Here is a 26,071-nt window from a genome sequence, read left to right on the forward strand (position 1 = left end):
GAAGGTTTTCTTTCTGCATTTGAAAGAGGAACAATAGTTTTATCATACACTAAAAGAAGATTTCCCGGAAACAGCCGGAAAATCAACTTATTTCATTTTGAATATACGGTAAAGGATTCCATCATTTTTTTTCCAATATTTTCATATTTTGTATGTAAACTTAACGCCAATTTCTTTGGGTTTCAAATTAACAGAATAACCATTAACCTTCTTTAACAAACTGCATCGTTGAATTGATTGACTATCAATTTTATTCATTTTGTACGGTCAAAACTTGCACGCGCTGTGAGTTATATCAAAGAAAACAGCTAAACTTCAGCTTCACTAAACCTCTTCTGATAAGCGTAAACAAAACATTTGGACACTGCTTAGCAGTCAAACGATTACACGATAACTACACTTGGCAAAAACACAACGGAAAACCCCATTGCTTCATTTTGAGTTTTTCCACTTATGATCACACACCAAAAATCGTTTAGAGATTTCAGCAAAATGGTTTGCTGAAGCAGAATCAGCATATATACGTTTTACTGAAAAAATCAGTAAATCGCTTGTGTTAGCTGTAAATCAGCAAAATCGTCTGAACTACTGAAAATTCAGTTCATTTTTCCCGACCGGTCGCCACCTCGGCAATCCACTTGTCAAAATAAAAAAAAATGTAAAAAAGAGAGCATCGCTTGTTTTTACGGCAACACAGATTCAGTTTTTGATTGAACAAGAGACGTTTTTTTCAAGAAAAAGTTTGTATACCGTGAATTATTTTACAATTTAACACATTCAAACAGGTATGTATCTGAATTTAAACAAATAACACTAGAATTCCAGAACTTGTTTCTCTTAGGCAATGAACAGAGTACACTATTTCCAAACATTCGAAGTCATCCGAGGGTCCAATGGCATCAGCATCAGCATCCTATTGACCACACCCGATCCACAAGTTCCACAATTTACATTTTTTTTTTCAATTATCATGAATAGAAAGAAATAAAATAAGTCTTTGCCTACTGCAACTAATAAGTGGATTTCAATCTGAAAAGTGAATTTTCTTTTGTTTTGATTTAATTTGCTGAAATCCATCAGCAATGTGCTGCCGAATCCCACGTCGGACGAAATTGCTGAATCTTCAGCAATCCTCATAAATTTGCTAATCTTTTCAGTAAATTTTTGACGTTTACGATGACATCCGACATTGCTGAAAATTTCAGTAATTTTTATTGCTGAACGGATTGCTGAAATTTCAGCTCGGCAAAATTCAGCAAAACTTTGCTGATTTTCAGCGAAAAAAATTTGGTGTGCAGGTTTTGATATGATTTACTTCAATGTGCGCCGATTAAGAGATGATGGTCAGACGCAATGTCGGCACTACATTTGTTTCGCACATCAAGAAGACTCCGCCATCACGGGAAACCCATGTCACTTTGTGCACTGGTCGATGAGGAAAGAGCGATCTCTCAATCACCATGTCATTGTTGCCACAAAACTCTGCGAACAGCTCTCCGTTTTCGCTCATTTCTTCGAGACCATGGCGTCCCAGTTGTCGGAGCCAACCTTCGCGTTGAAGTCACCCATGAGGATCTTGATATCACCTTTCGGAATCTTGTCCACGACAGCATTCAGTTGACTGTAAAAGATCTCTTCATCTTACAATTTGGCAGCATTGGTTGGCGCGTAACATTGGATCATGGTAAGGTTTCGAGCCCGTGTTCTGAATCTGGCTACAATTATCCTCTCATTAATAGGTTCCCACTTCATGAGCGCAGCGTGGGCGTGAGCGCTGATCAGGAAACCAACTCGAAGGTGGCGAGGAGCGTGTTCACCTCGTAGGCCAGAGTATAGCAGATTTTGACCAGGCGCCAATGTGTGTTCTCCAAAGTTCGGTCAACGGACTTCGCTTAGTCCTAGGATCTCAAGCTCCATACGGCATGCCTCATTGGCTAGTTGTGCCAGTTTACCCTGCCGGGCTAGGGTTAATGCCTAGGTTAATGCATTCCAAGTTCCAATTCTTGTCCGTTCTTCAGAGGCAAATGGTTAAAAAAAATCTATACGTAGTGCAACTACAGTTTTTAATCCTTTTCTAGGAATATAAGAGACGATACGTAATGAATGAATGTTACCTTCCAGTCTCTGCTTGCAGCTTGGCACAAGTGAATATTCAAACAGAGCAACTCATAAATCAATTTTATTAGCGAAATCTTTCATCTGCTGCCCACATTTGGGAATACTTTCACTTCCCGCTTCTCATTCAAAAACCGAAGAATATTCTGTTCATTTGAAAAATATAACCCTTTTTCGGATCCAGAACCCCAGTGAATACTTGAGAGGGAAATAACAGCGAGAGGTGATTATTTCTAGTCCCACAGAGTCGCTTCCAATCTAAAGGCAAAAAAAAAGTTTATTACTTTCCACCTAGTGGGCTGCCATAATCCGGTACGCACAATTGCCGCTCCTTCGACCCGGAAGGCCACACCCGGCATTATGAAGACCTTGTCATAGCTGGACCCTTCGTCCGATTCCAGACTAGCCACCGCACTGTGCGCCTGAATGCATCTCAAGTACCTAACCTACCGTTCCAATCCAACACTCTCTCCAGCGCAAAAAAAAAAAAATCCCATTTAACGCTTAACGCATCACTTTTTATTCAATTTCAAACTTCCGAGTCTCGTGCGTTGGTGGAACTCTATGAGAATCCCCCTTCCCCACCATCCGTGGAAGGGTGACGAGTGGCACACAGTTGGAGTAAGAGACACATTTGGGCAGTTTTTTTTTCTCGGGAAAAAGTAGCAATAAAAAAGTGTTTCAATTCTACGAGGGTGATTTTTTTATGCCTGCTCTCGGGGAAGTTGTTTCTTGCAAGGATTATGTCCGGAAGAAAGGAGAAACGAAGATTTTCGAGAGGGACTTAAAAGATCACAGGAAAGTTGATGCTTGACTTAAGTTGTAATATCCTTTTGGTGTCGCACGGTGATGCCAGCGCCAGCGCCCAGCCACTGAGGATTGCAGTCTGTGCTCCGGCTGCTCGAGGCAACCGATGGTGAAAATTGTTATTCTGTGTCTTATATCCGCAAAAATGGCAAAGGAAAAAAAGTGATTTTAAACCGGATGCAAGGAAATATAGCCATTTTTTGGTGAGAGAATAAAAAAGAATTTAATTAAGTGAAGATGGTGCGACGAGATTGGAATCGGAATTAAATTAGATTCTGTTTGTGCATGTTCAGTGTCATCTGTCGGAAACATTGGGCAGGAGGGTCAAAACCCACCGCACAATGGAAAGATTGAACGTAGGCAGCGTTTTTTGTTGTAATGTTCTAATATGTACACTTTTCAACGGTAAAACTGTAAGCTATTTCTATTTTGTTTAACCCTCGAGTGATCGCGCTGTTGTATTTTATACAACACGTTGAAAAAATCTCGCTTTTTGTACTCATCATTATTGTGAAGATGGTGTCCAACCACGCGAGCTACGGAAGGTTAAGATTATATTGGGGTTGTGCTCTTCAAAGTGCTTGTTTCAACTGGTTACCACAATAAGTTTGCAAGAGCGCAGCCTTGTGCTGCACATCATTGTCAGGTGCATAAAACATCCACACATCGTTCCAATCCATGCATTTCTGCGGTGCAGCAATCACAATTTCTTCTTGTAGCGGAGGAATCGTTTCTCATCTGGCCTTGCCAACCTGATCCGCTCTCTGTTGAGTCATGTACCAGCCACTAGCATTTGGCTTTTGGTGGTATTACTCTCGTTCGTCAGTTGTTGACACTAGACGCCGCCGCCAGTCAAATTGCAATCATGATCCGGCGCGCCGTTGTTCATATTTTTAAGACGCCGCACAGTGGAGCACCTAGTACATCAAAACTGATCAAAATTATTTTGACGTATTTTCGCAACCCAAATACAACCCAAATTAGTAATGAAACGTATTTCATAGTTTTCAATGAATTTTATAACAATAAATTCACCTAGCAGTGAGAAACAACCAATCTAACTGACTTCAACAAGATTTTTTTTAATAATAATACCATCATTCCATAGAAAATTGATATAGTGTGTCTCCGAACATCGTGATACTTGGTGGTTTTGTAACACTAGTTTACAAAATAAAACGAAAGTCGTGAACTGCTGTCAACGACCAAAGTTTTTGAAGCATAATTTAGCGCTGATTTCGAAACCGTGCTTCAAAAATTTTTAAGTAGAACAGTTTTTGAGTTTTAGCTCAATATCGAGTTTTATAACTTTTCAAAATATAGAATTTAATAAAATGAAAATATCTTGCGTTTTATTCAACCAATTTTAAATCTTTTTCCATAAATTAAAAGCTGAATATAATACCATTCGATCATCTGAATGCAGGTTTTGCATCAGATTGATGAAATTCAAGATATTGGCGAGTATTGGGGACGATCACCTTAAATTTTAGCAAATTTTCCAAAAATAAATGAAGAAATGTATTTTTTTCAATAAGTTAAAAACAATTTAAAAATTATTTCTCAACGTTTATTTGGCATATCATATGTAGGCGAGTTACAGTAAAAAAATCAGCTCAATCGGAGCATTGATTACGGAGAACGAGATGTGTGAAGTAAGCGACTTTGCTTAAAAATAGAACAAAAATCGATTTGAAATCATCAACCTTGTATGAAAAGTCGAAAAAATTTCCGCTCTACTGTAATTTTTTTCCTTCGCGTTTTCGAACTCAGGGCATGATTCTACACCAAAAACGATCATCAGCTTACCGAGTTCAAAAATGCTGTAAACTAGTGTAATTTATCGAAAATAATTAGACCCGTATTTTTTTTATTTCATCATTAGGGTGACCAATTTTATAATTGTAAAAATCAAGATTTTTCGAAACAGAAATTTTTCAAAAAATCACAGCTTATGAACCAATTGACCGATTTTAAACTTCTTTTTTTTTTTTGCTTGAAAGCTGTTGAATTCTAGTTTTCAGCAAAAATACGTTCAGAGGGCCAAATAGTGATTTTGGGCAAAAAATATCACATAATAATATAATTATCACGATTTTTTCAAAGTTTTGCAACTTTTGAAATCGGAAACATCCGGAAGGTTTTCTTTCTGCGTTTGAAAGAGGAACAATAGTTTTATCATACACTAAAAGCAGATTTCCCGGAAACAGCCGAAAAATCAACTTATTTCATTTTTAATGTACGGTAAAGGATTCCATCAAATATTTTTTGTTCAATATTTTTATATATTGTATGTAAATTTAACGACAATTTATTTGGGTTTCTAATTAACAGAATAACAACATTAACCTTCTTTAACAAACTGCATCGTTGAATTGATTGACTATCATTTTTATTCACTTTTTACGGTCAAAACTTGCACGCACTGTGAGTTATATCAAAGAAAACGGCCAACATCCAGCTTCACTAAACCTCTTCTGATAAGCGTGAACAAAACATTTGGACACTGCTTAGTTGTCAAACGATTACACGATAACCACACTTGGCAAAAACACAACGGAAAACCCAAGTACTTCATTTTGAGTTTTTCCACTTATGATCAGGTTTTGATATGATTTACTCCAATGTGCGCCGGGATGAACCTGCCTACGGCAGTAAATCCCGGAATAAAAAAAAGAAAAAAAAACAAGTACTGTCCTGCTTAATCAATTGATTACAAATTTTCCATTAATGTACGGTAAAGGATTCCATCAAATATTTTTTGTTCAATATTTTTATATATTGTATGTAAATTTAACGACAATTTATTTGGGTTTCTAATTAATGTACGGTAAAGGATTCCATCAAATATTTTTTGTTCAATATTTTTATATATTGTATGTAAATTTAACGACAATTTATTTGGGTTTCTAATTAACAGAATAACAACATTAACCTTCTTTAACAAACTGCATCGTTGAATTGATTGACTATCATTTTTATTCACTTTTTACGGTCAAAACTTGCACGCACTGTGAGTTATATCAAAGAAAACGGCCAACATCCAGCTTCACTAAACCTCTTCTGATAAGCGTGAACAAAACATTTGGACACTGCTTAGTTGTCAAACGATTACACGATAACCACACTTGGCAAAAACACAACGGAAAACCCAAGTACTTCATTTTGAGTTTTTCCACTTATGATCAGGTTTTGATATGATTTACTCCAATGTGCGCCGGGATGAACCTGCCTACGGCAGTAAATCCCGGAATAAAAAAAAGAAAAAAAAACAAGTACTGTCCTGCTTAATCAATTGATTACAAATTTTCCATATTCATTTTTATGCTATTATTGTTTATTCCGTTTTTTGTTTCTTATTTTTAAACATCAATTCACGATATGTGATTTTTAATTTTCAAGTTGGAAAGATTCCAAGATCATATCCGCAGATCGTTTGTTTTCATTTGTATCTTTCGCTTGTAAATCATCTTGTCTTTCAGCCTGCGAACGCTCGCTCAGTTCAAACGTGACACCGAGCTGCATCGTTTACCACTCGTTGCTTATACTAATCGTTCACTGCATTGTTGCTACTCCGCGTGGTTTGAGGTTAAGTTGTTTGAAATATGAAATAAAGCGATTGAGATGAACCGCCATCATCGATGGCAGATCTCTCTTTCTGTCTCTGCATGCGTGTTCGACACGATGGAAGCATTTTCCAGTGGCGGTCGTACACGGAAAACTCTCTACAAGGTATGCGACCATTTGTTTGATGAAATAATTAAATAATCGTTTCTTGCAACAACAACGCTGCTGTCGACCTAAAGTGCGGCCGATGATCTATTTGAGGCATCTTTATGGTCGCCGTTCAGTTAGTGATCTCTCGGCATTATTGAATGGCTGGGTTCCGGTTGGTGCATTCTTCACAAGTTTCCTTTACATTTGAAACCGTTCGATGCTCAACCCATCCAGCCTGCGAAGATATATGGCACCAGGGCCTGGTCGTAAATTTGTTCTCCATGGTTTTCCGAAGCGGGGAAATTGTTAATTCGTGGGATTCGTGGTGGAAAATCTTAAGAATCCATTAGGTCAGAAATGTTAATTTAAACAATGTTCGGTCGTGTGATGATTCTTTAAGTTGGGCGCATCATTGTGAAACACGAGCCGTTTTGGCGGTGTTTCTATTAAGGAATTATTTTGTAAAAAGTCAACTATGAGTCAAACAAGTATTAATCACATTTTGATCAGATTGAATGAAAAACATTCACAGAGTTTTGTAAGAGTCATAGCTACTCAAACTTTCATATTGGGGATAAGTATGAAATTGACACTTACTTCTGATTGTCTTGTTTTGATCATCTACATAAGACAAAAAATGGTTCTTAGGTCCGAACAGTGACAGAAGTTCTGTGAATGAAATTACAAAAGTTCGATATTATTTGGGGAAGATGGTATGGGAAAATTATTGATTTAAGTTATTCAAAGATCATATTTCATTTTTTTTTTACTTCTGTAGAGCCCTTCAACCATCGCATTCATTATTTTGACATATCGTGGTATGGCTCATATTTCATAAGCATCAAATTTCATATGTTGTTTAAATTATGATGTGCTCACAACCGTATTCTCTAAAACGGTCGCTATGAAATGAACAGATAGCGCCACCGTAGCCTTGTGTGTTTGATATAAATAGCTCAACTACTGTGCATTTGCATTTGTAAATCAATTTTTATTCAGTTCATTTTGTGTGTTCTACATTGATAGTGTTTAAGTGATTTATGTTTCCATTTTCAGCCTTAAGTTTAAGTATTTTGTATCATTGATACTTGTTTCCTTTCTTTGTTTTGTGTTTTCGTGTTTATACAATGTGTATGTGTGCTTTTTTAATTTTATAACCTACTTAACCTAACTGCAAATTTGATAACCTAATTAACAAGCGCTCTTATGAGCGGGTATTCGGAGGCGGTGGCACTCACGTACAGGCTGTCGATCGCGTCTTCGATGCGGTCCCTGACCGTTTTGCAGCCCGCTGCACTGTGCATGTCTCTGATTCTGCTGTCGTAGGGAACGTCCAGGATGATTCGTAGGAGCCGGTTCTGAACGACTTGGAGTTTTTGTTTGTGGGATTCCGCGCACGTTCCCCACACCGGCATTGCGTAGTTGACTACCGGAATTATGATGGTGTTCAGTACAGCCAGCTTGTTCCGGCGCGACAGTCGGGATCGTCGACAGATGAGTGGGTACAGGGAGTTAAGCAGCCACATGCACTTCTGTTTCAGCCCATCGGTGTGGGCCCGGTACGTCAGTTTATCGTCGAAGACGACCCCGAGGTATCCGACCTCGTTGGCCCAGTCTATGGGTTTGTTGTTCACCCGGATGAAACAGTCCGGTGGTGGAAGGAGCTTCGGTGACTGACGGTGCCGGAAGAGAATGGCCTGGCTTTTGGCTTCGTTCACCTTTATTTTCCACGAAGCGAGGTATGTGACATAGGCCGTCACCCCCCGCTGGAGTCTTGATCGGTAGATCGCTGGAGTCCTGCCGTTTGCGACAATCCCGCTGTCGTCCGCATACAGGGCCAGACTGCACCCTCCCGGTAGTTCTGGGATGTCCGACGTGTAGATGTTGTAGAGGATTGGGCCCAGCAAGCTTCCTTGGGGAACGCCGGCCGGGACAGCTTGAACCTCCGATGCTGCACCGGTTAGATGGACTCGGAAGGTTCTGTTCGACAGATAGTTCCGAACAACTTTGCAGATGTACTGCGGGATGCCGGCCTGTACCAGTTTGTGGACCAAACCGTCATGCCAAACGTTATCGAAGGCTTTTTCTACATCGAGGAGCACCATGGCGGTGTTGTTTGAGAGCGCTTTGTTACGGTGAATGATGTTCTCCACTCTGACCAATTGGTGGACGGTGGAGTGTCCTTTCCGGAAGCCGAATTGTTCCGGGGCGATAATGTGGTGCTCCTCGATGTACGCCGTTAGGCGCTGTAGGATTAGCCTTTCGAAAAGCTTGCTGACCGAGGACAGCAGCGTAATTGGACGGTAGCTTGTGGGAGCGGTCGGGTCCTTTCCAGGTTTCAAAATTGGGATTACCTTCCCAACTTTCCACCTGTCCGGGAAGTAGCTCAGCTCGAGGCACCTGGTGAAGATCTTCGACAAAAGGCGGAAAGCTCTGCCAGACAGATTTTTCAGCACCAGGTTAACGATTCCGTCATTACCCGGGGCCTTCATGTTTTTGCCACGGCGCGCCGCAGCCTGGACTTCCTCCTCTGTTATCGGGACCAGGGCCGGATCTGGGCCGGCTTGTTCGTCGAGCTGATCCACTGAGAACTCAACTACTGTCACTGTGTTACAGTTCATATATGGTGGCGCTGGGTTAACGTTAACCGTACTACTTTCTAGCTACATAGATGACATATTAGTGCATAACTCGAGAAAAGAAAAAGTCGATTCATCTTTCGACAACATTGTTTCAGACATGTTATCGAAAGATGAACCGACTGTCTTATTTCTTATTTGCAAATGACAAACAAGAAAGACAAAACGTTAAAATGATAAAAAAAAATTCAGGAGACAAATGTTGAAATGTAAAAATGGGGCAGAAAAAAACTGAAATGACAATTTCGCAGGCCCTCCAGCGAGACAGGAGTGTTTGCGTAGGCCCGTAAAAATCTCCATTGCGAATAACATAGGAGAAAATACGACTCGATACAATCGGCAAATACTCACGCTATAAAATAAGGACTACGATTGTAAACTTGGAACATGGAATTGCTAGTCAATTGGTTTCGCAGGATGTGACAGAATCAGGGTATGAAAAACGGATCACGCCGAAAAACAAACGCTTTGTCCTAAGCGGTGCATGTTGGTAACAAAGGCGCTCCGCAACAAACGCATGTCACGCGATGGGAAAAATAAAACAAACATCGCTTACCGTGCGTGTGCCGATATTCCGGCTTTTCTGCTAAAATTTTCGACTCACATCATCGAATTCATAAGCATGTGGACGAATTAAGACTCTTGCAAACCTCAGAGTCGAGTTTCAGTTGTAAAACAATGCGAAAATCACGAGGTGAATAGAACAAGACAAATATTCCTACCGTTTTTGTTGTGGCATATTGCGGTGGCATATTCTGCGTACACTGGACAGAATAATCTTTTACGACGAACTTCTTCTTCTTCTTCTTGGCGTAACGTCCTCACTGGGACAAAGCCTGCTTCTCAGCTTAGTGTTCTATGAGCACTTCCACAGTTATTAACTGAGAGCTTCCTCTGCCAATGACCATTTTGCATGTGTATATCGTGTGGCAGGCACGAAGATACTCTATGCCCAAGGAAGTCAAGGAAATTTCCTTTACGAAAAGATCCTGGACCGACCGGGAATCGAACCCGTCACCCTCAGCATGGTCATGCTGAATACCCGTGCGTTTACCGCCTCGGCTATATGGGCCCTTTTTACGACGAACTACGTCCCCGCAATTTTGACATCGTGGCGTTGTAGAATTTGCTGGACTGGACATAAAGTGTGGAAAAGCGGGCATCGAGCGACTTCCTTCTACCCAGAGATGCCAGATTATTTTTTCAAAAAATCTGTATCAATACAGATTTTTCTGTATCTCCGTATTCGAGGGTATAGCAGACACCGACAGTCCTAGATTTGAATAGAAACTACTAAAAATGTACTACATTTAGACGATGTTTAATTTTTACTGGTATTTACACTCCCGATCAAAAGTTTGGGGTCACCCCCTCAAAAACATGTCATTTTTTAGGCCCATATCTTCGCCAATTTGCGTCCGATTTCAAAACCCTAGGGCTCATTCAAAAGATAATAAGTCAAAGAAACTTTGCACATGATTTAAAAGAAACTTTTTCAAAAAAATTTGTATGTAAATTTAACTCAAAGTTGCCAAATTTTCTAAAAAAATGAATATAAACTTACGGCAGTGTCGCTGGAAATTGGGTTGACCAAATTTTAAGATGAGAGCGGTAATATAACGCATTTTATATTAGCTTTCATCTGCTTTTTACAGAACTAAGCTAAAAAAAAAATCTAGAAAAAAGTTATTAAGTAAATTAATCTATGCTGTCATCGGCCAAAAGTTTGGGGTCACTATCGTAAAACATGGAAAAGTGATTTGTTGATATCTTTGTCATCTTTCATTCAATTTTAATTCTTCATGGCTTGTTTGAAACAAAATGAATGATACTTACTGCATAGACATTGAACCACACATATTTGTTGAAATTTACATACTAAAACTTAACGTAAAGTTGCCTCATTTTTTGAAGTGTGATGAAATGTGATAACTTTACATAACATTTTCATATACAAAAATCGCTAAATACGTTAAGTTGAAGACATCAAACGTAAATTTAGTTAATTATCTTTGAAATGAGCCAAAAAGAATTAAAATTGAACTACAGATGACGAAGATATCACCAAAGCACTTTTCCTTGTTTTACGAAAGTGACCCCAAACTTTTGGCTGATGCATCATATTGAGGGGTGACCCCAAACTTTTGGTCGATGACATCAAGAGTTTACTTACTTAATGACTTTTTTTTCTAGATTTTTTAGCTAAGTTCTGTAAAAAGCAGTTGAAAGCTAATATAAAATGCGTTATATTACCGCTCTCATCTTAAAATTTGGTCGACCCAATTTCCAGCGACACTGACGTAAGTTTATATTAATTTTTTAGAAAATTTGGAAACTTTGGGTTAAGTTTACATACAAAATTTTTTGAAGAAGTTTCTTTTAAATCATGTTCAAAGTTTCTTTGACTTATTATCTTTTGAATGAAACCTAGGGTTTTGAAATCGGACGCAAATTGGCAGAGATATGGGCCTAGAAAAATGACATGTTTTTGAGGGGATGACCCCAAACTTTTGATCGGGAGTGTATATTTCTAAAAAAAATATGAAAATGTACAAAGTGTCATAAATTCTTTAAGATTTAAGCAGCAATTTATAAAGTTTTCATTAAATTTATCAACAGTTAAAACGAGAAGAATGCAGCATGGGCGAGAATGTTGCAACACCGTACGTGGGTTAATGAGGCACGTTACAGACTGGCGCGAAACAGGCAGAACTCAGTCTTCCAGATGAAGAAGCGCCAACAGGAAGAACGAGATCGCGAAGCGATGGAAGAGCTGTACCGCACTAAGGACACACGGAAGTTCTACGAGAAGTAATATCAGTAATGTTTATCAGTCGTCTGTTGGAGGTATCAGCGATCATGATCTTGTTTGTGTTGACTATCGGTTTAAAAATTCAAAAGCAAAACCTGTGGAATACTGGGCCCGAGACTACCAGAAAATCAATACTGACTCTTTTCTATCTGATCTACGCAATTGCTGTTTTGATAGAATATACTACTGCTCTGATATCAACGAAAAACTTACATGCTTCAATGAAATGCTGTTTTCTACTATTGATAGGCATGCTCCTTTGAAGAAAAAGGTTGCTAGAGATCCTAGTTATCCATGGATAAACAACTATATTAATCGAATGTTTAAAAATCGTTCTGAAGCTTATGAGTGCTGGAAAAAAGATAAAAATAATACTCGGAAATGGAAGAATTTTACTTGTTTACGAAATTTGACTAATCGTGAAATCAAACGCGTTAAACGCGAATACTTCACTTCTGAACTTAACGCGGACTTACCCGCCAAAACGTTATGGAAAAATATAAAACGCTTAGGACTGACGCAAACGAATACCAGAATGGGTGGTGGAGATGTGAACGCTACGACCCTCAACAATTACTTTGTTTCTCATTATACACCAGTCAGTTTTGTTGAAAATTCTGATAGTACAGAGTCACAGTCAGAGTTCTCTTTTCGTGGAGTAACTTGCAACGAAGTTCTCGAAGAATTTGCTACAGCATCATGTGATTCGATCGGAGATGACCTAATTCCTTTAAATATCCTAAAAATATCTTTACCAGTTACCTTACCGCTCATTACTAATTTGATGAATTATTGTATAACCTGCTGTGAGTTTCGCCCGAATTTCGCCCGATTAGCATCTTGTGTGCTTTATCGAAGATTTTTGAGTCGATCCTCTCTAAACAACTGAAGGAATACCTATCAAATAATAACTTGTTGTGTCCCTTACAATCAGGATATCGAAAATCTTGTAGCACTGTGACTGCTTTGATTAAGGTTGAGAACGATATTAGAGAAGCGCTAGATAAAAAGATGGTCACAGCCATGGCACTACTTGATTCCAGTAAAGCTTTCGATACAATTAGTCATAGCTTTCTTTGTGATAAACTGAAACAAAATTTCAAACTGGACTCTTTATCAGTTGGTTTACTGAATTCTTATCTGTCACGTCGTTCACAATACGTGTACTTCAATAACACAACATCTGACAGAATATTTGTTCCCTGTGGTGTACCCCAGGGATCCATTCTAGGTCCGCTTCTATTTTCTATGTACATCAATGATCTACCGTTGATGCTAAATTATTGCAAATTCCATCTTTATGCTGATGATTGTCAACTTTATTTATCTGATTCAATGTCCAATTTAGCGCATACTATCATGAAAATTAACAGTGATATTCAAAGGGTTTTGGATTGGTGTAAAATCAACGGGTTGGTATTGAACTCGAAGAAAACACAAGCAATTATTTTCTGTAATCAACGTACAAGAATAATGTGTGCTCCCAAAATAAAAGTGGGCAGTGACCAAATTGAATACTCTGATACTGTGAAAAATCTTGGATTAATTATGGATAGCAAAATGAGCTGGAAAGACCAAGTGAACGCTGTATGTAATAAAGTGTACAAAGCTCTTCACTCTCTCGTTGCTGTAAGAAGTAGCACTCCACAGCATATACGTCTGCTTTTGGCAAGATCCCTTATAGTTCCGATTTTTAATTATGGGGATGTCTTATATTCACTAGTCTCTAAAATGAATTTAAGGAAACTTCAGCGAGCTTTCAATACAGTTACAAGATATGTTTTTAACCTAAGCAAATATGATCATATATCCGGGTATGCAAATGCTATACTAGGTGTAAATTTCACTAGTCATCTAAAACTTCGGGTTTGTACACAAACTTTTAAAATTCTAAATGACCCTCCAGCCTACCTAAAAAATTTCTTTTCATATGCACGATCTATGAGAGGTATGCACGATTCCGAGATGCTCTTCTTGTGAACTAAAAGATTCGTTTCGTCATCGTGCAATTAGTGCCTGGAATCAATTACCGAGAACGTGTAGGTGTGAGAGAAACTATAATTCATTTAAAAACAGTGTTAGTTCATATTTCAATTAATAGTAAAGTACATCGGCATTATTTATAATCAATAATAGCATATACTTTGAAAACCATTAGGAGGTTACTTGTGCTGTTATACTCTATTATAATAAAAATAAAATAGAAAATAAATAGGTAAAAAAAAAATTGAACTGCTCCCGCAGAGACTTTGTGCCACAAACCGACATGTGCCGTGACAATCACGGGAATCTTCTCACGAACGAGTGTGAGTTGGTCGAGAGATGGCGGCAGCATTACGATGAGCAACTCAATGGCAACGTTGCAAGCCCCGAAGGTGGCATAGTAACAGATCTAGGAGTACGTGCACAGGACGAAAGATTTCCAGCCCCTTACCACCAAATGATAGAGGAAGAGGTTTGCCAGTTGAAAAACAACAATGCCGCTGGAGCATCAACTATGTACCAAGTGAGTTATTAAAATACGGTAGAGATGCCTACATGACACTCTCTCAAATTTTAAAAATATCAGGCGGGATTCATGGGTGAACGCACTACAACGGACCACATGTTTACCATCCGCCAGAGGTTGCGGAAATGCCGCGAATACAACGCGCCCACACATCACTTGTTCATCGATTTCAAATTGTCGTATGATACAATCGATCGAGACCAGCTAAGGCAGATTATGCATGAGTTGAGTACGGATTCCCGGATAAACTGATACGATTGATCAAGGCAACGATGGATCGAGTGATGTGCGTAGTTCGAGTGTCAGGGACACTCTCAAGTCCCTTCGAATCTCGCAGGGGGTTACGGCAATGTGATGGTATTCCGTGCTTGCAGTTTAACATTGCTATAGAGAGCAAGGATGGAAGAAAATCACTTCTAACGATAAATGATACAGGATACGAAAAATCCAAGATAGCCTTGTTCTTGCAGTAGCATGATACCGACGCCTCACACCGTGCTCGTATCACAGAGAAAATCAAAGCATCTGATGCACGCTTTATCGCATGATGACCCGTTATCGGATCATGTTACAAGTCGTGATAAATTTTGTTCATCTTGATTTATGCCACTTATGTTCCCGGAACCCGAATTCATCATTAAGAATATTACATTCATATGCATATCATAAAGCTTCAGCAATAAGAATGCACAAAAAGTGACCGAAAATCGAAATTTATCATTTCGACTTCATGATAACGATCGCATCGCGGCCGCACATGTCGAGCGATTCATTATCCGCGGAGCATGGTTTGTTATGAATGCTTGACGACAAAATTCCATCGTTGTTGCTATGATCGCGCGATGCCCTAACACCGCGACACATTCAAAATCTTATCATGATCACTAGATTTCCATCCTTGAGAGAGTGTAATAAGGAGTGCGGGGATAAATACGGGTGGAACGATTTTCACGAAGTCCGTTCAGCTGCTTGGTTTCGCTGATTATATTGATATTATAGCTCGTAAACGTACATCCGACTAAATAGTGATCTGAGTGCCAAACGAATCGGACTATTTATTAATGTGTCGAATAGAAAGTACATGATGGCAAAGGGCTCCAGGGAGGAATTATCGCGCCCGCCAACCCGAATTTTCATCGACGGTGTTCAAATCGAGGCGGTTGAAGAATTCGTGTACTTGGGCTCACTGGTGACCGCCGACAACGAAACCAGCAGAGAAATTCAGGAACGCATTGTGGCAGGAAATCGAGATAACTTTGAACTCCGCAGAGCTCTACGATCGAAAAAAAGTTCGCCGTTACACGAGGTTAACTATCTACATAACGCTACGCTACGTGCAGAGGACCAACGTGCCCTTGGAGTTTTCGAACGGAAGGTGTTGCGTACCATTTACAGCGGAGTGCAGATGGAAGACGGGACTTGGAGAAGGTGAATGAACCACGAGCTGCATCAGCTACGGAGAGAACCAATCATCGCGATGCATCGATGCATCGTCTACACCGTGTAAAGCGGGAAGCTACGGTGGGCGGGTCACGTCATCAGGATATCGGATAGCAACCCGACTAAAAAAGTTCTCGAGAGTCATCCGAACGGTACAAGAAGACGTGGTGCGGAGCGAGCTAGGCGGGTCAATCAAATGGAGAACGATCTGTAGACCCTTCGCAGAGTGCGGAACTGGAGACACACAGCCATGGTCCGAGTAGAATGGAGACGGCTACTATGTACATCAGAGGACACTCAGGTGCTCAGGCCTTAGTCTGACCGGTAAGGTAAGTATAAAACAACGAGCAATCAACTTGAATGTATTTCTAACTAAAAGTATCGGGTGAGCTATGCGCCGAAGCCGCATATTGGATTGAGGAACTGAGGCGACAGAAAACCACCGAAGTTTCCGATATCCGAGTTTTTATACCAATGACGAGTTTTTATACCATACAAAAATTGGCGATTTTATTTGATTTTTTTGGTGGGAGGAATATACATAGTTTTTTATTGCAATTATTGATTTATTTGTGGAAATTCTGACATTTTTTGTTGCTCAAAAATCAATGGGGCACGTTCGGTGTAGTACTAGATTTGTAGTAATGAGCTGATTTTTAGTATGGTGAGAAGGTCAATTCTCCATTTCTGCAATGAAATGGTGCAAAAAACTCTTAATTCGATGCTGTTTGAGCAAAACTTTGAATAACTATGTTGTTTATGATGCAAGAAGTGGAGAAAACAACAACAATGTTGCCCAAAGTTTTGCTCAAACAGGATCAAATTATTTCGCATAATTTCATTGCAGAAACGGAGTACTTCACTGATCTATCCTATTATTTGTGACAATTATTTATGCACTTTTTGATTTATTCAGTGAACTTTTATAGTTTATTAGTGCTTCCACACTTATTTATTTATTGGCAATTTTCAAATCAGACGTTTCGTAAGCCCCGGAGTGTGGGTTCGATTCCAGCTCCAGTTGGGGAAAACTTTTCGTCAAACGGAAAATTCTCCACTGGGTGTTATGTGTGTTGTTCGTTGTCTAATGTTAGTTGCTTGTTCAGTCTGTACAACCTCTGGTGTAGTGTCTTTCTTTCTTAATAGGCTGCCTTTACGGCATACGATCTACTACATTACATCAATTTTTAATCTTGCTATTTTCCTGTCTTTAGTGGAAGCATTCCGGATTAAAATTTGAAGTATTTTCGTAATGATATACGGTAACTTTATTAAGGGTAAAAAGAACCTTGTACAAGTACAAATAATAACATTTTTGAAAAAAAAAATAGTAGCTGTAACGAGCGTATCATTTATGCTTTATTCACTATTTAGCACTTAATCCTATTTTAGCCATTTTTACCATTAAGTCCTCCGATATAAAAATGTATTGAAATAGAATCAGAAGTACACAATGTGAATATTAGGAGATTGACTGTCTACCCGAGCAAAGTTTGACAGCAAATTGAAAACAAATTTTGATGTTGTGATATTGCAAATTATGATAACTCGGGTTGTTGTCGTTTTGGTCGTTTTAACGGTTAAAACATCAAAAATGGGAGCAGATAAATGTTCCCGTAACAGCAAGTTGAAAACAATTCCTGCTTTCAGTGATAGCAAACGGATAACTGATTTTGCTATCAGTACGAAAAATGAAAAAATCGTTGAATAGTGGAGTTTTTCGATTGATATGTAAAGCTCAATGCAATAAGATAATTATCTTTATAATTGCACTAAGAATATATTTTTAGAGTTAAGGACAGACTTGTTGGGATCCCAAAATGGCCGCCACAATGGCTGACTTTGGCACCTACTCACGATTTTGAGCGCACAAATCTCTTCTCGTAAACAAAACCAACACACCTGATTTTCTTATTTTAAGCTTATTACAAGTGAGCAAGCACAGAATAATGAAAAGCGCTGTTGTTTAAAGCTTGCTTCTTGAGATTTGTGCATTTGAAGTTTTGATGCACTGTTCAAGCGGGATTTCACGACGTTTGTCCTTAATCCACAGGGTTGCTTAGAAGTTTTGAAATAACATAAAAACTTGATATCCATAATAGTTTGAAGTGACAGCAAAATGAAATCAAAATTTGGAATCAAATTTAGTCAAAACAAACTGATGCCAAAATGTGATATCAAATTGCTGCTGTGTACAAATCGAGTTTTCAATTTGCTATCATTTTGTTGTTAGACTTTGCTCGGGTAATGCCTCTTTAATAAACAATTCTCATTGCAATAAGATTTTTTAATGTCCTACAATTATTAATTCAACGATTTTGAGATGCATATTGTAGTCAAGTGTAAAGTGTGTGTTCTCTTACGTACCACCGCATTTGTGGGGTTACAGATACCCAATTTACATCTTCGATAATTTTGAAGTAAGTTCCTAATTGTTAAGCGTTTTTTCAACGTAACTCAGTAAAAAATCTCTAATTGATCTAAATTAAGAAATTTAGTAGACTCTGTTCTTATACGATTTTCGAAATAAGACATACTACACCATGCATGTCCAATTTATTTTTTTAACCCTATTCCAGGAATTTTCATGGGAGTCCTCCACGGATTTTGGTAGCGATGCCTCACAGGGTGAGAGAAAACGCCAAAGGGATTGATGCCAAAATTCACTACCATTGTGCAGATTTTTAAGGAGATTAACAGGGAAAAAGGGAGAAAATGCATGAAAAATAAAATTAAATAATTTCAATGATATATTTTCATGAAAGTTCAATAAGTTATATTTATTGTGGGGGCTTAACCTTTTCTGTTTGTTAGTTGGAGTAACTCTGAGATACAAGTGATTTTCTAAATGCACAATATCTTATTTTTTTTTATGCTTAAGCGCACCTACAGCTGTTTAAACAACTGCGTTCAAAATATCAACTACTAGATCGAAGCTATTTATACTATTTCAATAGATTTTTAACATCGTTAATTGTCCCGAAAGTCTTCATTGCGACGCACCGAACCGGTCGTATTTACACGAGTTTTTCAATTACATTTCAACGTCCCCTATAGATACACTCGTTGCCTCCCGCTAGCCCGTGGGAGGCCAAAATTTACGATTCTTTGGATAGATTGTGCTTTTGTCTTTCCTAAGTTCCTATTTAGATTTACGTCACCGAGTGTCGAACCCTTTTTACTGTTCTGTCTTGTGAATTTTTGTCGCTTCACCATTCTGGCACCCGTGGTAGTTGATCCCTGAAAAATGTTCAGTAATTCGATCCCGAATATCATAACTTTTCCGAAAATTGCCTCGTTTGGGTACGAGCCAAAGCGTGTGCGGAGGATGAGCGGGTGAGGTCAGAGAGCATGAGAATTTTTGGATAAGTGGCAAGGCATGTTCACCACACTTCGGGTAGTGTGGCTACATGAATGAATGACGGCAACCTTTTTTTTCCCGGCGGAATCCTGTCCGGATGAAAAATGGTGTTAACAGATTTCGACCGAAATGTGGCACGCTTCGACAATAATAATAAAAATTAATTATCGCTTTCTTTCCCACTATTTTTGGCAGTCGTAGACGGTGAAAGGTGCAGAACATAAAAGCGATTTATGCCGATTCATTAGATGGCTGAAATCCCGCAGCTATTTGTGGCGATTTGTAAATGTATGTTCACTCTAATTGAGGGAAGTAAAGTGGTACTCACGTCTGAAGCCAGGTGTTTCAGGACTCCGCTCCGGACTGCATATCCGATCTCGATCTCGGTCGCCCTCTTCGCTGGTTTGGCCCTCCATGGATTCATCTTTGGCCGGTGGTGATAACGATGCACATGCTGGACTGGACGAGTCCGACGTCCGGAACGATTCCGAACCGGTACTGCTACCGAACAGCAGCCCCTTTGAAAAGATATTCTGACATCACTCATCGTAAACTGTCCGCTTGGTTTGGTGCATTTAAATTCTTACTTGGTCGATGCCGAATCCGAGACATTTGGGCGGTGCGAAGGCAGACGGAAGTGGCAGGTTCGAAGGAAACGGTTTGACGAACGCTCCCCCTCCACCGAAAGGGCTCGTTCCGTTGGCTGTCGATACGGCCGGGTTGAGTGGATGTAGGAAGTGAGGCTGGAAGCCGTGCAGCAGATGGGCACCGTAGCCACTCATTAGCGAAAGATGGTGCAGGTCTTTGGCGTCCGGTAGCTTGAAGGGTGTCATGATTGATTTGTTAATTTGAGGAATGGATTATGACGCGTACGCGTTTCATATTTGCTTTATGGTGTATAATGGAGCAAATTTTTCAGTTTGTGCAGTTAATGTCATTTATTTTAAACATATCTGCGACGTATACCCCCAATCACATCATAAGTATGTTATACGACAATGTATGTCAATGTGTATGTCTTTAAACGATTTCGTTTAATCGAGATCTTAAAAACGTACTATTGTTGTATCCGAACTCACAAATGAATCATGCCCTTACCATATGAAATCATGCAGTTTTGGCAAGCTTGACCTTGTAAACCTTAAAATCCGTATTTCGTTTTTGATAAAAAAACATGATTCCGAGATCATCGCGCTTAATGTTTCAAGTACACACGATGAGTGAGTGAGGCGCGAAACGCTATATTTCTGCTTCTACTGTTTGGATCTTTATGAAAATTTGAAACAACATTCTTAAGAACCCGTTCTTTAACATAAATGAATGCAACAAATTCGATTTATTTGTCCGACCTCAACATATACAGTTAGGATTTGTTATACACGGTGGGTAGTACAATACGCCACCGCGGTTTTTCGGCTGCCTTACATTCGATTGGGCTCATTTTTTGTGTGTAGTGCGGCATATTGTAAGCTTATTACCATCTGAAAATAAACTGAATTGGTTGAAAGACAACAGAGAAATTGCGGTGGACGTAAAGTGGATGGCACCGTGTATAACGAATCCTGACTGTATAACCTCTTAATTACACGAATATGCGAAGTTTGCAAGTAATTCAGTAACTAATAGCAAGGTGTCTGTGAGAAATTTTATCGGAAACATGAAATCAGTATCGATAAGTCATTCACTAAATGAAAGCTAAGAGTCTAATCTTTTATTTGGAGATAAGATGAAAATGTTCTATCGGGGTGTCTGTGATTTATAGAACAAATTCCCGAAAAACACCCATTTTCAGGTACTTTTTACGATAATGTTATATGAAAAAATAACTCCTGAAAGATCATTCCTATATTCTAAAGCGTGTATCCGCAATAATCAGGACACAGAAGTTCGGTTGTAGCTCTGTATTGAATCGATAAAATTGGTCAAATAATTGACTGAGAACTCTTCAATGTTTGTTTATTATTAGTGTTAAATTTCATAAATATCGATGCATAATTTACTTTTAACTGTGGATGAAAAACAAACAGACGTGGTTTAAGCTTTTTGTACAATCATGACCAATTTCAATTCGCATAATAGATGGTTATTTTACGCTACAGTTCAAAGTTCTGCTAGAATAATTATGAACTTTCGTAAGCAGTTATGATACATACTTATAGAGACATTTTCTTGCAAAATTATCAACTTTGATCAATTGGCTTGAAAGTTACTGGTGTTAACAGGGGTGAGTGTTAGTGAAAATGTTTCGTGTTTTTCATGTGTGATGTTTGCCTATTCATAACTTTCGATTCCTTATCTGCATTATACAAACTTTTCTTACCTATCTGATTTTCATCAAACTTAATACTTTTATGATTGCTCTTCACAAAATTCAAATTAACTTTTCATTTGGTCTTTAAAATTGAAGCTTTCCTCAACAATACGGTCAAAAATATGAGTCCGCGATATTGCCGTGAAATTCACATTACCCAGCTAACACAAAGTCTTATATGATGTTGAAGAGGATGCTAAAGTGGAGGCCATATGCGTACCTCTTTTCATTCAGCCACGTGTAAAGTATGTATGTGTATATCGCCTCCACTTTTGCATCCTATTCAACATCATATGCGATCATGTGTTGACTGGGTAGCAGCCCGCGATGTTTGTGAAATTTTGCCGCGTATTTCCATTGTCCCTAATTATTGGTACAGTACTTTCAATAGTACAATCGCAACAATAAAGGGTGCTGGATAATTGCTGTCTGAGGGGCTAAAATCAGTCCCAATATATGTTTCGACTATAAAATTGTTGATAGCGCATCGATTTTTTTTTTTGAAATGTTGATCGAATGGTTTGTGTTTAAAGTTTCAACATAGTACAAATGCTAATGTGTTAAATCAGCTTGAAAATATGAAAAAATAGTACTAATTATCAAAGTTATAATATTTTCTGTAGAACAATGTTTCTTTAAAAAGGTTTGACGTGAATATCATCACAGTCCAACTGTTCGGGGACGATTTTTTCCAAAAAAAATAAACACTTTTTTCATGCACAAAATGTATAAAAAATTACAAAACTGATGTTTTTTTTTTGGAAAATCTTGATCGTTCATGGACACGACACATGAATAGCGAACACTTAAAAAAAATAATTGGTTGATATTGGTTCAGAACTGTTTCCGCAATCGTAGTCACCGTACCGACGTTTTTGGAAACACATCGGGTCTCACGGTGCTTCATTTACCGTTATTATCAAAAAAAAATAGACCATCAAAACCTGAAACGCCATTCTCTTTCTTCATCATTCCTACACCTCTGGGCAAATTTTTAAAAAAATCGTTAGACGAAATTTTGAGTTACGCCCTTTTAAAGGGCCTAACCCCTAAAAAATCAGAGTTTCTATAGAAAAACATCATATTTCGTAACAGAAGCATGTTTCTGCCATCAACATTTGAAACGCCAATCTCTTTCTTTATCATTTGTACACCTCTGGACAAATTTTTAAAATAATCGTTAGGCGAACTTTTGAGTTACGCCCTATTAAAGGGCCTATCCCCTAAAAAATGAGGGTTTCTATAGAAAAACATCATATTTCATAACAGAAGCATGTTTCTGCCATCAACATTTGAAACGCCAATCTCTTTCTTTATCATTTCTTCACTTCTGGACAAATTTTTAAAATAATCGTTAGGCGAACTTTTGAGTTACGACCTTTTAAAGGGCCTAACCCCTAAAAAATGAGGGTTTCTATAGAAAAACATCATATTTCATAACAGAAGCATGTTTCTGCCATCGAAATTTGAAACGCCAATCTCTTTCTTTATCATTTCTACACCTCTGGACAAATTTTTAAAATAATCGTTAGGCGAATTTTTGAGTTACAGAAGCATGTTTCTGCCAACAAAATTTGAAACGCCAATCTCTTTCTTTATCATTCCTTCACCTCTGGATAAATTTTTGAAACAATCGTTAGCCGAAATTTTGAGTTACGCCCTTTTAAAGGGCCTTACTCCTAAAAAAATTGGGGTTTCTATAGAATACCATCATATTTCATAACAGAAGTATGCTTCAAAGTCCAAAATAATGAACAGTATCATTAATAATGCTACAATTTGATACTATGCACTAATATTGAATGCATTGTGTATAAAAATTAGCCATAACGCCAGTATAAGTGAAGTATTCTTTAACCTGTAGGATACGGACGTTGTTGGCTTCATTTACTATTATAGCCAGAACAATATACAATGAAAAACATAAACGACAGTTCATTTACTTTTTCATTTATATAGTTAATGTACACCCATAAACTGAATTTCAAAAATAATGTTGGTCAAATTCTCCAGTTACGCCCATTTGAAGGTCATAAGTACTTATAGTAGAATTATTATAAAACTTAGTTTCATTTGATCACGTTTATTCTTCGGTAAAGTAGTTTAGAAGTTAAATATAGAACTATCATTACAATTGATCATCTCAATCCTTAGTTTTGTATGTTTATTAGTTGAAAACAGCATTCACCAATAAATCTAACGAATGGGATAGGCACATGCCATCGCTTGTTTTGTCTTTAAAAAAGCAATACAAAAAACTTACGTCCCACGCTATGAATGGCAGTTGATACAAACATGATTGCTTCCTACATGTTTGAAAATACTTCCCTTATATTAGCGTAATGGCGAATTTGTATACAAACATCAATACAAATAGCCAATATTAGCGCATAGTTTCAAATTGTAGCATTATTAATGATACGTTTTATTATTTGGGACTTCAAGGCATGCTTTTGTTATGAAATATGATGTTTTTCCATAGAAACCCTCATTTTTTAGGGATTAGGCCCTTTAAAAGGGCGTAACTCAAAAGTTCGCCTAACGATTATTTTAAAAATTTGTCCAGAGGTGTAGAAATGATAAAGAAAGAGATTGGCGTTTCAAATTTTGATGGCAGAAACATGCTTCTGTTACGAAATATGATGTTTTTCTATAGAAACTCTGATTTTTTAGGGGTTAGGCCCTTTAAAAGGGCGTAACTCAAAATTTCGTCTAACGATTTTTTTTTAAATTTGCCCAGAGGTGTAGGAATGATGAAGAAAGAGAATGGCGTTTCAGGTTTTGATGGTCTATTTTTTTTGATAATAACGGTAAATGAAGCACCGTGGGTCTTGTACCATTTGGGCAGGTGTACCTATTTTGGACACTTGCCACTATAACCAAGTCAATTTTAAACCGGTTGATTTGAAATTTTGTATAGAGTTAGGCACGTACAGTATCTAACTCTGTACAAAAATTCAAATCGATCGGTTTGAAATTGACTTAGTAATAGCGGCAAGTGCCCAAAATAGGAACACCTGCCTGAATGGTACAATACCCTAATTCCGAGATAATCGCTTTAAATTTCAAGTATGATCTAGGCTCTACACATTTATGAGAGAGCGAGGCGCAAAACGTTATATCTTTGCTTGTACTGCTTGGATCTCTATGAAAATTTGAAGCACCATGCTTAAGAACGCATACTGTAAGATAAAAGAATAAAACAATCGATTTTGTGCTCGTCCTCAACATATAAACCCCTTATATGTGTTGTTGGGATGGGATGGGATGGGATCATTCTTTTGCAAAGAGTTACACTTGCCACTATCTTAGTTCAAAATCATGCTATCAAAAACAATGTATGGATGAATTTAACCTTGTATAACATTATGGTCGCACAAGCATACCGAAGTCGTCAGCAGCGAGCTGTTAAGGCAACTCTCCACGCCGTGAATGTAAATTACAATCACGCCGTGGAGAGATGCGTTTTCTGCCTTCTGTAGCCTCCAATATTGAAGCTACGCTAGTACATTGTTCTACAAAGTTTCACGTGAAACAAAAATAAAAAAAAGTGTTCCATACTTTGATTTTTGCTACGATGTTTCTGAAACAAGTTAACAGCAAGTGAATGTAAGTGATTGAAAATGAATGATCCCATCCCTGGTTGTGGTGAATTATGGAGTATTTGCCTTTTTTACTTCTGTTAACAACGAGGGGGAGAAAATTATTTGTAGTTTTCTAAAATACAAATATTAAGGCACTAAATAATAGTTTCAAGTTCTTATGAAACTTTTAACATAATTGAACGGCTGATATCGCTTAAATCTGGTCAGTAAATAATTGATGTTACATACAGAGCCGCAGCGTGGTTCCATGGTGCCTTTGGCAAGCATCCAGATTGGCGTCCCACGACAAATTGGACATTGTTAATTTGGAAAAATTGGTAGTTATTATTTTTTCTCCAACTTTTAAGGATCTTGATCTTTCGCAGAAATATTTTCCGCTCGATTTTTATTTTTATTTTTATTTTCAATTTTTTTTTATTCGTGTTTTTCTTTAGAGATTTCAATGGGAGTCATTCAAAAATCTTCACAATTTTTTTTCTCTTATACGAATATAAGTACGAACACATTTTGCATTTCAAAAATCTCACTTAGTCTAGCACAGTAATTAGAAATGACATTCCAGAATTCCAGCATAAAAGCAGGCTTGATAATCCTCCTCGAAATCAAAAGAGTTTTGCAACTTGCTCTAGAGCGGTGTTTTGCTTTTCCCTCGTCGCGAGGGAGCGAACGAACCCCAAACAGAGAGGCAATAAAAACTGTGCGAGGAAGAGGGGAACGAAAAAAGAGCCGATGATTATTTCGGGTTTTTGAGTGCG

General features: G+C 38.2%; 1 protein-coding gene across 7 annotated transcripts in view; it reads right to left on the reverse strand.

Annotated features, from left to right (window-relative positions):
* LOC109402290 (protein Teyrha-meyrha) overlaps positions 1–26,071 on the reverse strand; it is a 98,654-nt gene that overhangs the window by 65,296 nt on the left and 7,287 nt on the right. For 3 of the 7 annotated variants that reach the window (XR_009999456.1, XM_062860846.1, XM_029857184.2), the window contains exons 2-4: positions 19,988–20,218; positions 19,729–19,933; positions 7,237–7,308 (exon numbers count right to left, since the gene is read on the reverse strand). Coding sequence is in view for 6 of the 7 variants with exons in the window: in XM_062860846.1 (XP_062716830.1) it covers positions 7,237–7,308; positions 19,729–19,933; positions 19,988–20,218 (508 nt within the window). In the remaining variant the exon portion in view is untranslated. The remainder of the gene's footprint in view (positions 1–7,236; positions 7,309–19,728; positions 19,934–19,987; positions 20,219–26,071) is intronic. The other 4 variants (XM_062860847.1, XM_029857185.2, XM_062860848.1 and 1 more) reach the window with 2 other exon arrangements.

The sequence above is a fragment of the Aedes albopictus genome, chromosome 3 (assembly GCF_035046485.1).
Source record: "Aedes albopictus strain Foshan chromosome 3, AalbF5, whole genome shotgun sequence".
NCBI classification, from domain to species: Eukaryota; Metazoa; Arthropoda; class Insecta; order Diptera; family Culicidae; genus Aedes; species Aedes albopictus.